General features: G+C 37.1%; 1 protein-coding gene across 2 annotated transcripts; it reads left to right on the top strand.

Annotated features, from left to right (window-relative positions):
• Nucleotides 1–4,602: 4,602 nt before the first annotated feature.
• Nucleotides 4,603–11,610, top strand: LOC113742831 (RAF-like serine/threonine-protein kinase PRAF). Of its 2 annotated transcripts, none has more exons than XM_027270828.2 (10): nucleotides 4,603–4,925; nucleotides 5,050–8,369; nucleotides 8,463–8,659; nucleotides 8,771–8,842; nucleotides 8,954–9,106; nucleotides 9,190–9,353; nucleotides 9,698–9,845; nucleotides 10,582–10,704; nucleotides 10,917–11,004; nucleotides 11,101–11,610. In XM_027270828.2, exons 2-10 carry the CDS (start codon nucleotides 5,201–5,203, stop codon nucleotides 11,313–11,315), a joined length of 4,329 nt encoding a protein of 1,442 aa, XP_027126629.1. In that variant the 5' UTR covers nucleotides 4,603–4,925; nucleotides 5,050–5,200; the 3' UTR covers nucleotides 11,316–11,610. The 2 variants fall into 2 exon arrangements, with proteins under 2 accessions (XP_027126629.1, XP_027126630.1); XM_027270829.2 differs by having other exon boundaries at nucleotides 4,606–4,925; nucleotides 10,582–10,692.
• Nucleotides 11,611–14,973: the final 3,363 nt, after the last annotated feature.

The raw sequence follows: 14,973 nt of genomic DNA, 5'->3' as shown, positions 1-14,973 counted from the left end.
CTCAAAAAAGTGCCATGAAAATGGCAATTTTTCTGAATTTAGTTGTGCCATAGAAAGTGCCATGAACTTTTTAATCGCATTTTTTTCCCAGTGCAATGAGTTCATGCAACACAGAATTACAATCGCTTTTTATCCTAGTGCGATAAAATTGCGTTAATGAAATTTTTCTTGCTTTGTATGGCACTTTTTTTTGTGCCAAATATCTAAGCTATTTTTCTTTTCATGAGCTTCATTTTGGGGGATTCAATCCACAGAACATAGATTCGTTGAAGGCTTACTTCCGCATATGAGAGAAAGGAGAATTGAAAATTTAATTACAGGTTATGTATCAAGCATTAAGATCTGGTAGTAAGTGAATCATTAAGCAATTAGACCTAGTAGTGAAATAAGTCTTTTAAGCGTTTGCTAGGTGTTAATTCTAATTCAGGGGGGAAAAAACAGCCAAACCGAAAAGTATGGATGAGGCAAATGGTATTGCCGATTTTAATGGTAATGGCAACCAAAATTGCCTTCCATATTAATGGTTCTATAATTATTGAAAGTAAGTTGAGAAGGCATTGATTTAGTGGTTAGAATTATAATTTTAGAAATTAGAGGTTTTGGGTTTAAATCTCCTTATCTTCTTCTCGATTCTTGAGTCTCACCCTTCTCTGCTGGGAAAATAAAATTTTTTTTTTTAAAAGTGCTTTGGCAATGAAATTGGCTGTATAATCCAAGGCCAATCATCACTGTAGGTACTCAAACAAAAATAATCATCTTAATAACAAGGAATTTTTTAAAAGTGTCTAGTGACAGTGCGCACTCCTTACTAATAGATATATGTATATATTTTATTTATACATGGGTGTGAATAGAGTTTGGTATGAATTTGGTTTTAGGTTTAGATAATAAAAAATTAGATTCTACCAAAATCCATGAATCCCTTACAGGGTTTGGATTTGACAAATTAAATTCAAACTCTATTCAAATATATTGAGTTTTGGTTAGATTTGGATAAGACCAACCCGTTGATATGCCTGGTTATAGATAAAGATTAAGGAAAGTTGAAGTGACTCTTTTATATATCCACGGCTTTAACTTTTACGAATGAATTTATAAAATATTTATGTACTGAAATGTTAATTTATTTTGTTGTATTAAATTAGATTGAGCACGTGTAATTCCTGATGTCATGCCTTTTCAGATTATTGACATGCATGTTTTTTTTTTCTTTTTTCCTTTTTTTGATAATGACATGCATATCTGAAATAGCTACACAACATATGATAAATGTTTGATCCCTTGCAGTGCCCTCTCTATATTTGTTGAGGAATCTCGATGAATATCATTGAAATCAAGGAGAAAAAGAAAAAGGAAGACAAAAAAAGATGAAAACGGGCACGTTACCTTTACCCTCTACTGCACTCATCCTATTAATTTTACGGTGTAATAATACTTCTTTTTTTTTTGGGTAAATTATATTTTACCCCCCTGTGATTTACCCTTGTTTTACATAATCCCCTTATGGTTTCAAAAGCTATACATAACCCCCTCATGGTTTGGATTAAAGCGTCAAAGTAACGGAAATAGTCACTCGTAACGGAACTTCTAAAAATGTCGAAATTACCCTTATAAATACATGACACATTAACCCCGTATGATTTTTATATTTTACCATATAACTCCCTTATGGTTTAATATTTTACCATATAACCCCCTTATGATTTTCAAAATATACACATAACCCCCCTTGGTTAATACATAAATTTCAACTTTACATAAGGGTAATTTTGATATTTTAGATGACGCCGTTATGAATGATCATTCCCGTCACTTTGACACTTTAATCCAAACCATAAGGGGGTTATGTATAGATTTTAAAACCATAGGGGGGTTATGTAAAAAAAGCTAAATCACAGGGGGGTAAAGTGGAATTTGCCCTTTTTTTTTTCCCAACCAGGTCTGCATTTTAAGTTTCACCTAGTGGCCAACTCACCTAACTCACCTTCATAATACTTGTTTATCTATTCATTACCAACTTTCACACGGTAATTCACATGTAAGCTGCTACGGGACAGATTAAATATCATGACTAATATAGTTAACTGGCATGTTGAGATTCGGTATGATTGAAATTGAACTAATAAAATCTGATGAGAATTATCTTGCAGATTTTTTGACTAGAGATGACAGTTTATAATGAATAAGCAAACAATCCTTTTGAATAAAATCTCGGACTTATCTGAGCAAATTTCTGCTATCATTTGTTATCTTGCAATTCTTATGTCAATGTATTGCAAAGGAATTTCATGGAATCTTTCAAGACATTGTGATTAGTGACACTGCTATACATTTCGCCAATTATGTGGAATGTTGCTGATGCCAGGATTCCACTCTGACCCACAAAGGAAAAGCAGAGGTAAACAAGGTTCGAAGACTCGGCCGAGACCGAGACGTCTCGGCCTAGCTTGAGACGAGACGGCGACGAAACGTTTTCGAGATACATGACAGGTCGAGACGTCACCGTGAAAGGTTGAAACGGCCGAGTCACTCCGAATCATCTCAAGTCAACTTGAATTTTTATTACTTTTACTAATTTTTAATTATTTTTAATTATAATATTTTTTAAAATTTTTAAAATATTAAATATTTCAAAAATTCACGTCTCGCCGAGACCGCGACCGATATGCCAAGACCAATGTGGAACTGTTCAAGCCGTGACCGCGACCGCGACTTTGAGCCATGGCTCGTACGGGATGTTAAGAGCATTCGCATGCTTGTAAGTAAAAATGTACTTGATCTACGGACATCAGGGAAGGCCCTAGCAACACAATCTCACGTTTCTTCCTTCCATATATCATCAAGTACCACAAGGTAACATTTAGCTTGTAGATTTTTTTTCCAAGTCCTGCTCTTGCATCTTTTCCAAAATTTCAAGTAGCTCATTAGTTAATCGTATTCAACTGCTTTATGCTCTCAGCATCTCTTTGTGATTGTGGCTTGAAGAAACACAGACCCAAGCACGGCAGTCAAATCTTGACCTCAAATTAGCTTGATTATAAACCTTTTTGGCTTGAGTTGTCTTACCAACACATCCGTTGCCAATGATTGAAACCGAATGGCGGTTTAATATTCCATAAGTTTTTACAACTGACAGTGGAATGGTATTGTCGGCGAGCTAGACTCTAAACATAAGAGAATATGCTATGGGTTCAACGAAAAAAATTATAGTATTTTATGTGGAAAGATTTAGTTTTGTAAACAGATATTGCATTAGCATATGACTCTACAAATTAATTTCATAAGTAGTTTTTTTTCCCCTTATAGGCATAGGCTCCATCTGGATGGAATGCACAAATTCCATAAAGAAATACTTTTCTCAATCTAAGCCCATCAACAAATATACTCAAAGAAAAAATGAATGTACAATCCAAGTACACAATATTTCGCAAAATCTTACTAATTTCCCCCAATTCGTATTAGATAGAAGCGTCTGATAAGAAAGTTTATAACTCGCAGCTATTTGCTTATGTGTGAGGACTTGGATTTAAATCGTTTTTTCTCCAAATTTGTGAGTTTATATGCAGTGATTTTGAGTTGTAATTTCAATAATTTGTGAATTAGTTCCTCATTGATTGTATTTCTTTTTCTCAAAATTTTCTCTTTACTCATACAAAAAAATAACTACTTATGTTACTTCATTAATTGATACTCCCTTCCTCTCATTTTGATAGTGTTATTTTCTTTTTCATCCTTCCTAAATTATATTATATAATATAGTTGAATTTCAATATTTATAAAATACATTTATTTAATGAACTTTGTTATCTAACCTATCTTAGTTAATAAAGTTAACTTTTCTAAAATTTATTGACATATCAAAAGCCAAACTTTGATTCATGTCTTGAATGGTACACTTTTCATTAGTATTATCACTTTTATCAAAAAATATATATTATCACTCTAATTAATGTAAAGTTATAATAATTACTCATACTCCTAATGTTCTAAGACAATTACAGTGGTAATTGTTGTAATGAATATAAAAACATCTTAGAAAATAATAGACTAGATTTATTCTAACAACAAAGTTAAACAATTTTTCTTAAATTATGTAAAAAAAAATTCCAAACTATCAATATTGAACGTAGAGAGTATGAAAGTAGTTATTTATCATAACTTGAGACGTAAATAGTATAAGATTAGTTACTTATAATAGGGCAGAATTTGCAGAAATCCATTTAGAAAATATATTTTCTTCCCATATAAGCATTTGCATTTGCAATATTACATAAAGGCATTTCCCTCGTATTAATTGAACCAAATCTTCCTCAAAAGGAAAATGGAACTTTTATTGCTATCACTACTTTAGTCATGCTTACTAATTTTGACAATTCACAAAGTCCACAAGTCCCTCTCCCATTATAAGAATATTCCTCTCCCTCTCATGGTTTTTCTATTCCCTCAAAATTGTCTCGTCCCATGTTTGCGTTTGTTTGACTCCCTAGCTCCAGCTCTGCATGCGCCTCTCCACGTGCCCTTTCCCCTCTCCCCGCTACACGCACTCACACACTAAACAGTACTGCCTCGCCGCTACTTAATACCTAAGAAACACTTTTCTGTAACAAATCAAGAATAACAGTAAGAAATTTACTGCTGTCTCTATCCATTCAATCCCAGCCCACATTTTTCCTTTGAATTTCTCCAAAATCTTCTTGCCCAAAAATTCCCAAATTCATATTTTTCCTGAAATATATATATATACAAAGAAAGAAAAATTAGGAAGAGGGGAGGGGGAGGGGTGAAAGGGATAGATAGAAGAAGAGTTTAGCAGCAGAGCACCTCACCGACTCAGCAGCAATTTGCCAGTTTGTACGCTCTCTCTTTCTTCTGTCGTCTCTCCCCCCTCTCTCTCTCTCTTGGGCCACCGCTAATTCCTTCTCCTGGTACAAGTGTTTTCTCTCTTTTCTTTTCTTTTCTTTTTTTTTTTTACTGTTCTATTAGAATTTGTTAAATTTGAAAACTCTTTGTTTTTCTCGGATTGTAATTGCTTTTGTTGGGGTTTATCAGGGGTTCAATGCTTGAGGGAAGTAATTGAGTGCAGTAAAAGAAATAAAAGCCCTAGAAAAATTTTGGATCAAGATTGTGAGTTTTCATTCTGGATTTGAACTAGAACCCGGAAATTTATTAGCTTTTGTGTATATAAGAGTGTAGATTTTAGATGGCTTTTGATCAGAATTCAATACCAAAAGATTTGCGCCCGTTGAATGTAGTTAGAACAGTGCCCGAGGACCACCGCATTGCCACAGTGACCTCGTCGGCGAGGCCTGTTGAGGGGTTTTACGGGAACCCTCCTCGCGACGGTAGCCCTAGTTCTGCTCAGGCTGTTTATTACCCTTCTACCGTGTCAGAGTCTGGGTTTGTTGGTCTGGGATTTGCTGGAAATGGTGCTGTTCCCGTTCCTGTTCCTGGGGCAGTCCAGGTTCCTGTTCCTGGGGTTCCTGGGTGGGTCCCGCGCGTGGTGCCTCTGCCCCCATCAGGGGTATTGGCTGCCGGTGGGGTGGATTTAGGAGGTTCGTCTTTTCATAGTCGAGGAAGGAGTGAGGGCACGGTTTCTGATCAAGCTAGTGATGGGTGTGGTGATGATTCTGTTTCAGGGAAGAAGGTCAAGTTTTTGTGTAGTTTTGGGGGGAATATATTGCCAAGGCCAAGTGATTCTGCATTGAGATATGTTGGTGGGCAGACTAGGATTATTAGTGTAAGGAGGGATATCAGTTTTCCTGATTTGTATCGGAAAATGGTCGATATATATGGACAGAATGTGGTCATTAAGTATCAGTTGCCTGATGAGGATCTTGATGCTCTTGTATCGGTTTCTTGTCCTGATGATCTTGAGAATATGATGGATGAGTATGAGAAGTTGCTTGAGAGGTCTCTGGATGGGTCTGCTAAGTTGAGGGTATTTTTGTTTTCTGCGTCTGAGGTTGACTCAGTGGGTATGGTCCACATTGGTGATTGGCATGATAGTGGACAGAAGTACGTCGAGGCAGTGAATGGTTATGTGGATGTTACTGGCAGACCTGCAATCACGAGGAAGGAGAGTACTGCTAGTGCAACTTCCACTCACAGTTCGGATGTGAACGGGTCCGAGGCTGTTGACAGCACAGCCCGTGGATCAGGGGAGATTACTGGTCCACCATCTACTTGTGTGTTGTCTCCAAGGGAGTTGAATTCAACTGCTTCTCAAGAAGCTTTGACAAGAACGTCAGGTTTTGATCCAAGTCCTGCAGTTTCTGCTGAAGCTTCTGCTGTTCCACCTAGTATGCTAGTGAGTAACTCTGGTCATTCACCTTCGTCTGCTAATGTGGAGAATGAGTTGGCTAAAATTGTGACTGCTAATGGGCAGCAAAAAATGGGGTATGAAATGCAGCAAGTGGAGGCAACTATTCCAGCGCCTTCTCCTTACTTGCATCCTTACATGGATCCCCAGCAAGAAACTGGTATCCGTTCGGATTATGTTCAGAATCCTGCTCAGATGGGTTTCCCTACACAGCTTTTGGGGACTGTGGCACCTGTGTTTGCCCAACAGCATATCAGTCCTACAGGTACCACCCATCAGCAGTTTTTTCCTGCAGTTCACATGACTATGGTTCCTTCCTCTCATGTCAGCATGAATCCAAATCTGGTTCAACCACAGCAAATCCTGTTGGAGCCTTATCCTACGGAAAGCCAATTAGGTCAGAGAATTGTCCATGCTCCTGCTGACCCAGGTTATAATGCATTTCATCCTCCAGTTCCTCATACATTGCTGGGTGGAGCTTATGGCTGGCATCAGATCCCCCAAACAGAACATGTGGCCTACTCTGAAAGTTATGTGCCACATCAGCAGGCATTAGCTCCTGACAATTTCCCACGATTTGAGGACTGTTACATGTGTCAAAAAGCATTACCTCATGCCCATTCAGACACATTAGCACGAGATCAGAAGGAGAGCCCTGCAAGCTCTGATTCAAGATCAATATATCATAGTCTCTGTTTAGATGATAGAGGGCAGCCAGTTAGTAGGGCCTTTGCAGCTGGAGGTTTTGGGGAATCTGTGGTTGAACAACAGGGAATTGGGTCTCCACCAAAACTAGTGACTAATCTAAATCATGAAGTTGGAAACCCTCCGTCAGAGGGCAATAGATTAGCACAGAATGTAGAGGGTTACTATGCCAAGGATAGGATTATTCACCAAAGGCCAGAAAATATCGAGCAGCCTAGGATTCCAGTTTCACAAGGTTCGGTAGGAGTGACTGGAGGTATTCAATCTCCTTATGGGGTCCTTGTGGGTACCATTCCACAAACATCCCCTGATATTGCAGTCCAGCCAGTCCTTGCTTCAAGTCAATACCAAGTTACACAGGAATCTATGATGAGAAAACCGACTAATGTTGACGTTCCTGCAACTGGAGGCTTGCCTTTGCAGACATCTGATTATGTGCTGCATGAATCTCCAAAAGATATTTCTGGTAATTTTCCTGTCTCAGCTCCTTTTGAAGATAACACCAAGCCTGTTCATGACCATCTGAAACAGATTGATGGGAGGATTGAGAATCTCCGGATAAGCCCTGCTGACGTGTTACCCATCAGTGAGCAGAGTAAATCGCCAACTGATAATCCCATAAAAGAAGAGATCTTGGACAATAGATCCCAGCAGGTTGTTGGGAGGGAGGCATATTTAGATGCCGCCTTTAGCAAACCAAAAGCTGTTCTTGATGCGAACAACTCAAGGTTAAATGACATCTTGCCTATTTCTTCAACTGAGGTTCCTAATGTGCAGAAATTGCAGCAGTCAGAACGTTATGAGGTAGCACAGCCTCCTCTGGCAGGTGATCTTGGGATGTATGGTCATTCAAAACTTGGCGTAAATTTGGTTCCAGATGAGATATTGTGCAATAGTGCTTTCTCTGGTGTTGATTCAGCTCAATTATCTGAAAGAAATGCTACTGTGGGTGAATGGAAGGAAAATGCTCCACGATACCACCCGAATATTGTCTCTGGTGGTATTGAAGCTGTTCAATCAGATGGAAGTACCCTGTCATCTGTATCTCCATCTTATAGGATAGGAGATTTTCCAGACAGCTCAAACTCACTGTTTAGCAACCAGGACCCTTGGAATTTGCGGCATGAGACGCATTTCCCTCCACCTAGGCCTATTAAAATTCAAATAAAGAAGGAATCTTTTGGTCCTAGGGATGCTTCTGGCGAGAATCGTTTTGACAATGGTGAATTGTTGATGGGCAGTAGCACGGGCGTGGTCACAGATTCGAGGGCAGAGGATAGAGTTGCCCATCCCTCAGGCAATCTGATCATAGATGTAAATTCAGAGCATTCACGGCCCAGTAAAGGTAAGGAACTTGTTCTATTCTCTTTATTTTATACTGCATTTGCTAGTTCCATTTATGTTTCCAAGTGGTTTTACTCTTTTCTCCATGTTAAAGGTTCAGCTGAGGAACTGATCAAGCAAGAACTTCAGGCTGTTGCTGAGGGTGTAGCAGCTTCTGTCCTTCAATCTTCTCTGCCTTCAAATCCTGATTTATCAGGACACGGGAGGAGTGAATCACCTTCTACAAGCGTTGAAACCGACGAAGTTAACAATATTGATAAAGGAGGAGTGCTGAATGTAGATAAAATTGAGGTATGTGACTCTTCTTTGTACCATTTCTGACAGTCCTTTCAGACTGTTGCACCATTTTCTTATTATTACAACCTGCTTATGCACTTCATTGCTCCTGATATACTTATTTAGGAAATCAAGGCCAAATTGCCGGAGAAGATAAATTTTGGGTTCCCTATTTCAGATGGCCTTGGCCGCTTACAGGTTTGAGTTTGGGTTTTTTGTTCATTTCTTATTGATCTATGAGTCTGTCCGTTGATCTAAGCTTTTATTTTCCTTATCTCATCCTATTTCTGCTCTTGCGGCTGTCTGCAGATTATTAAGAATAGCGATCTTGAAGAGCTAAGAGAATTGGGTTCTGGTACTTTTGGTACCGTTTATCATGGGAAGTGGAGGGGTACAGATGTTGCAATTAAAAGAATCAATGATAGATGCTTTGCGGGGAAGGCATCAGAAGAAGAACGCATGGTCTATTCTATTATCCTGTGGTTCATATGTTAATTCTTCTGCATATTTGTTACTTACCTGTTTCATAATGTCTGATTGATTAGAGAGATGATTTCTGGAATGAGGCAATCAACCTTGCTGATTTGCACCACCCAAATGTGGTTGCATTTTATGGTGTTGTGCTTGATGGTCCTGGAGGCTCTGTTGCTACTGTTACGGAATACATGGTTAATGGGTCACTGAGGAATGCTTTGCAGAAAGGTGACAGGTAATTTTTCCATCTCATAATGTCCATATTGTCTTCAAATTTGGAGTTATTTTGTTTCTGCTCACTTCTTCCCCTGGAATAAAGGGATTTCTTTTTTGGGGAGTTGGGAGTTGAAGGGCTGCTTTAGAGTCCTAAAGTAGATAGTATACTTAGATGAAAGTTCAACATCTTGATCCTAAAGAAACGGTTATGATGCATAAGATTGCTACGTCTATCCTATTAGCAAGCATCATTAGATAATCAAGGCACTATATGTGTACTATTTCTCCATTGTTGTTTTACTTAACTAGAAATATGCCACTACTAAGGTGTAGACGCTGATGCATCGTTACTTTTGTTACCAGGAATCTTGATAAGCGCAAGCGTCTTTTGATTGCTATGGATGTTGCATTTGGGATGGAATACTTGCATGGGAAGAAAATTGTACATTTTGACTTGAAAAGTGATAATCTATTGGTAAATCTCCGTGACCCACACCGCCCAATATGCAAGGTTAGTGGCTTCTTGAGAATTGTCATAAATTTTATTGTAGCTTTTGTTCTCATCTTCAGTACAAATGTATAAATCCATCCTTACATTGGCAAATAGTTTCCTCAAGCATGGTGACTTCTGGGAATGGATGCAAAATGATGCTTACTTGGCGTGGGCATTATATATTTATTGGGAGTTGTTTGCAAAAGAGTTGCTACATTTTTGTTTTTTTCTGTGTGAAAGAACTGATGCGAAATGATATATTATACCCTTTACATTATGCAGTTTAGTTGCATAAAACTTATAATTACGCTAGATATTTGTAGTGACAGAGAAAAAATAAATAGAGCAAATCATTATTTCTCTTTTGAAAATCCAATTTGAAGTATGTGTGTCTTTGATTTGTGTACCTATTAAACACGTGCCATTTATGAACTTGGGCTTTGGCAAGCAAAAGAGGCAAATTTGTGAAATAACCACATATTGGTTTTACTTTTCAAGGAAATATAAAAGTGAAATGAACTGTGATGAACAGTAAGGCTGGAACAATTAAATCTGGTCTTCATTTGTTTATCAACGTTCTTCCGTACCGGAAGTCTTTAATACTTGATCTTTTCGACTTTGTGGCCCCCTGTTGATTGACATTAGTGTTAACATATTCTTGTATTTTCCTTCTTCCCTAATATGATTCAGAGATGCCTTATACTATCAATTGCAATAATTAGACTCTAATTGGTACATTTTCTTTTCTTTTCAGGTTGGTGATTTGGGGTTGTCAAAGGTAAAATGTCAGACACTAATCTCAGGTGGTGTGCGTGGCACCCTCCCTTGGATGGCACCAGAGCTTCTTAATGGGAGCAGTAATCTGGTCTCTGAAAAGGTTTTTGATACTTCAAAGTTTGTTGCATTGGCTAATTAACTCATTCCCCCTGTTATTCCTCATCCCCCCCCCCTTCTCTCTCTCTCTTCATCCCTCCCTCTGGGGGATGAATGGGGAGTTGGTGGCGAAGCTTATGAAGTTTCAAAATTGTGGAATATGGTTATGATATGCCCTTCCTTGACTTGAAGCCATGCTTTGACATTTTTGGCTAGGTTGATGTATATTCCTTTGGAATAGTGATGTGGGAACTAGTTACTGGTGAAGAACCATATGCAGACTTGCATTACGGCGCTATTATTGGTAATCTTGCACATATATTTGACAGTATCTGCAGTATTATTTTCATATGCAGGGAGACTTGGGTGCTTATTACACTGTCCTTGTACTCAATGGCAGGTGGTATTGTGAGCAACACGCTGCGCCCGCCTGTGCCAGAGTCTTGTGACCCAGATTGGAAGTCACTCATGGAAAGGTGCTGGTCAGCAGAGCCATCAGAAAGACCAAGTTTCACTGAGATTGCAAATGAATTGCGGTTGATGGCTTCCAAACTTCCCCCGAAAGGACAAAACCAGCAGCCGGTTTCCTCCAAGCAACCTCAAGTTAAAAGCTGAATTTCCTGGGAACTCTCTTATTTTATTGAAAAGTTGTACACAAGTTTCAGATTTAGGCTAAACTCATATACATTTTAGTTGGAATATTCGACCAGTTTTAGCTCTTTTGGTTTCGCAACTAGTGTCTCTGGTTGAAAAGAGTGAATGCATTGGGGAACGTTCACTTTTCTCGGCTTGTTACACATTTCTGGACTTGTTAACAGTATTGGCTCTTCTACTACTCAAAAGCCATGTGAAGAGTCCAGGATTTTGCTGCCACAATACTTGTGAGATAAATCATCTTATAATTGTTGCTTATGGGCTCCCATATACTTTTTTTTTTCTCCGGAAACGATAGGTGGCCCCATATATTTCAGTTTGGTCAATTTTTATGTTGCAATCCTTACCGTTCTTTGGGAAGTGAGAGGGATTGTGCTAGGAAATTAGAACAAAAAAAAATCAAACAATTTTGTAGAATACGAGAAAGATGAAAAAAAAACCCCCGCTTAAGTATCATTATAACCAAATTGAAATTCCAATCAGAAAATATTTTGGCACTGCCACTAAACACAGCTCACGAGAAAGATGTCAATGCCTGATGACTCAAAGCATGGCTACGTTAACATGGTTGAAAGCAAGAAAATGTCAAATCAGAACTACTTCAAGCTGAAAATGTATTCCAAGTCCCAAAGGTCCAATTTGACTGCTTGGAGCACAAGATAAGCTTGAGATTGCTGAGTTTATCCTATTAGCAAGCGTCATTAGATAATCAAGGCACTATGTGTTGTACTATTTCTCCATTTTTGTTTTACTTGCCTAGAATTCTGCCGCTTGTAAGTTGCAAGCCCTGCTACTTTTGGTTTTTTCTGTGTGACAGAAGTGATGCAAAGTACTTTATTTATATGCTGTACATTTATGCAGTCTAGTGGCATCAATTTCATGATATCACCCTAGATATTTGTAGTGACAAGAGTTTTAGAAAGAAGATAGAGCAAAATTGATATATTATGGTATATATATATATATACTAGTAATAACTCACGTGCTTTGCACGTGAATATATTTTTTCAAGATGTAAAATCTTTAATATATTAAATTTTTGTGCAAAAGTTTGATTATTGGCATAATATAAACTAAGAAACTATATAATGAACAAAATTAACAATTGGTATTTGTACAAAATGTTTATTATATACAAAGCAATTAAAAGTTATTGTGCATTCTATAGTTATAAAAACTATGAAGATGGAAGATTATCATATTTAAACCAAGTTGTTGCATATTTTACTTAGAATGTAAAAGTAAGAAGAGGATTTTATATATTATGTCAAACCAGTGTATACAACAAAACCTAAGCAAAATGCATACTAAAACATTATGATTTGGATACAACAAATTTTATCAATTTTAGTAGTTGTATACCTTTTCTGTTATATTTTTATAATTATCAATAATTTTTTGAAGTTTTTTTTGGTCAATATGACACACTATAGTGAATTTAATCATGAATTTAACCTTTCGTTTTCTCATTAACTGTTTATAACCTTTTGTCTTCTTATTAATTGTGATTTTCTTCTAAACCAATGTGTATATAAAATATAGTTAGCTTTAATTATCACGCATAATAATATAATAATTGGATATAATTTTAACACATACAACAATTGGAGATGAAGAAAATAATTAGTGAATATAGTTGTAAGTGAGCAGTTTTTAATTTTAATTACCAGCATTTTTTTAGATGTAATTTATTAAAACTTTTCATTTTTCATATTAATGTCATGATTGAAATGCAATAATTCTAATTAAAAGACATAAGGGTAATTTAAGCATAACAAAAACTAAGATCAAAATATACTTACACTTGTACTCCCTATTGCCAAGACTCATTATACTGTTTATATAGTAATGATAATGATATATATATTGTTTATGAACTTGGACTTCGCAAGCAACGGAGGCAAGATTCTGAAATAACCATATCTTGGTTTTACTTTTCAAGGAAATTTCAATGGACTGATGATGAAGAGTAAGGCAAGAAAATTGGGCATCATTTGTCTATCAATTTCTACTATTACCTGCGAGTCTTTAAATTACTTCATCTTATCATCAACTATGTGATCCCGTATTGATTAACATTAGCTTTAACATTTTCTTGCATTTTTTCCCCTTCACTGACATGATTCAGGTTTCGTGTCTGCTCCGCTAATTATCTTGATATCTTTTAGCAGCCATTGTGATAATTAGACTGTAACATTTTCCTTTTCTTTTTGAGGTTGGTGATTTGGGATTGTCAAAGGTTTAGATCCTTTGCAGGGGGGAAGGAGGCCCACAGTAAGACTGATTTGATGATTTTAGCAGGAAAACTTGAGGTATAATTTTTTGAAAAATAAATCTGATTCTTGTGATATTTTAAAGAGTTTTAAAATTTAATTAATCAAACAAATAGAGATTATGTAATAGTAATCAAACAAACAGAGATTGTGTATCTACATATGCGTTGATTTTTAATTGGGAAAAAATAAAATAAAATGTGGAGTTAACTTGGAATAGGAAATTTTGAATCCAGGCGGGTGAAGAATACAAAACACGTAATTGAGCTCTAAAGAAATGAAATTCAATTTTAGTTCATTTGAAAAGTGGAGCTATAAAGTCCCCAAACCTGCTTCAATTAACAGCTCCCCGAATCTTCAAGCTATAAGCAACATTTGAGGTCCAAGAATGCCGGTCAGGATAATGTTTGAGACATGACTGACCTTGTACGAATCTATTCCTTGAATCCTAATGAAGGATTCTTTTGGCATGTCTACTACCTTTAGCTTTTCAAGAGCTTTCATCAACTTCCAACTCTTCAGGAAGCATTTCCAAAGACTAGCACTTGCTGATCCCCAAGAGCCTGACTTGCGGCATTGCACCTTTTCTGATTTTGATCTCTATCAAATTAGGCAGCTCGTCAAGCTGAAGGAATGTGAGGTTGTGACACTGGTTTTCTGAAATTACTAGTTCTTTTCCTGCATTGGCATTTTTCAGTTTCAGAGTGGACTGGTGTTCCAAACTTCTCCAGTGCCATCGTTCCTTTTTTCAAGTTTTGGTTTCACCAGATGGTCAAATTTTCTTGGATTTAAATCTGGGGAATACCTGATCTCAGGCCTCTTTTATCCCCTATCTTAATTATCAGTAGAATACTATCTATAGTATTAATCTTATTTTGGTGATAGGCTACGGAGAGTGGGATAAGGAAGTTATGTGTCTAAACAACCACAAATCAAGAATAAATTTCCTACATTTTGTTTTCAGACAACCAACACACAAACTCGGAAAAATAAAGAGAAAGATATCGAGGAATCTGGGAACCAAGAAAGGAATGAGGGAGAAGGGGAGCAACAAGGGAGAAGTGCAGCATCCTCTTCCTCACAACCGGATCAAGGAATAAATATCCATGGTGAGTATTTAAAATTTTGATAAGAAAAATCTGCATGAAATGATCTTAGTTCTCATCTTGCTTCTTTTCTTCTGATGAAGTGCATCAAGCATTAGATGAATAATGCTTCTGATGTAGTGCATCTTACTTCTTGCATTATCCTCAGGGTAATAAGCTTGTTGCAAGTAAACTGGTCTCTGAAATGAATAATGGCCTAGTCATTGGCATCAGGAAATCAATGCAACAATTATTCCCTAT

The sequence above is a fragment of the Coffea arabica genome, chromosome 4e, assembly GCF_036785885.1.
Source record: "Coffea arabica cultivar ET-39 chromosome 4e, Coffea Arabica ET-39 HiFi, whole genome shotgun sequence".
NCBI classification, from domain to species: domain Eukaryota; kingdom Viridiplantae; phylum Streptophyta; class Magnoliopsida; order Gentianales; family Rubiaceae; genus Coffea; species Coffea arabica.
The sequence above is the reverse complement of the archived record's forward strand: the minus strand, read 5'-3'. Positions and strand labels throughout refer to the sequence as shown.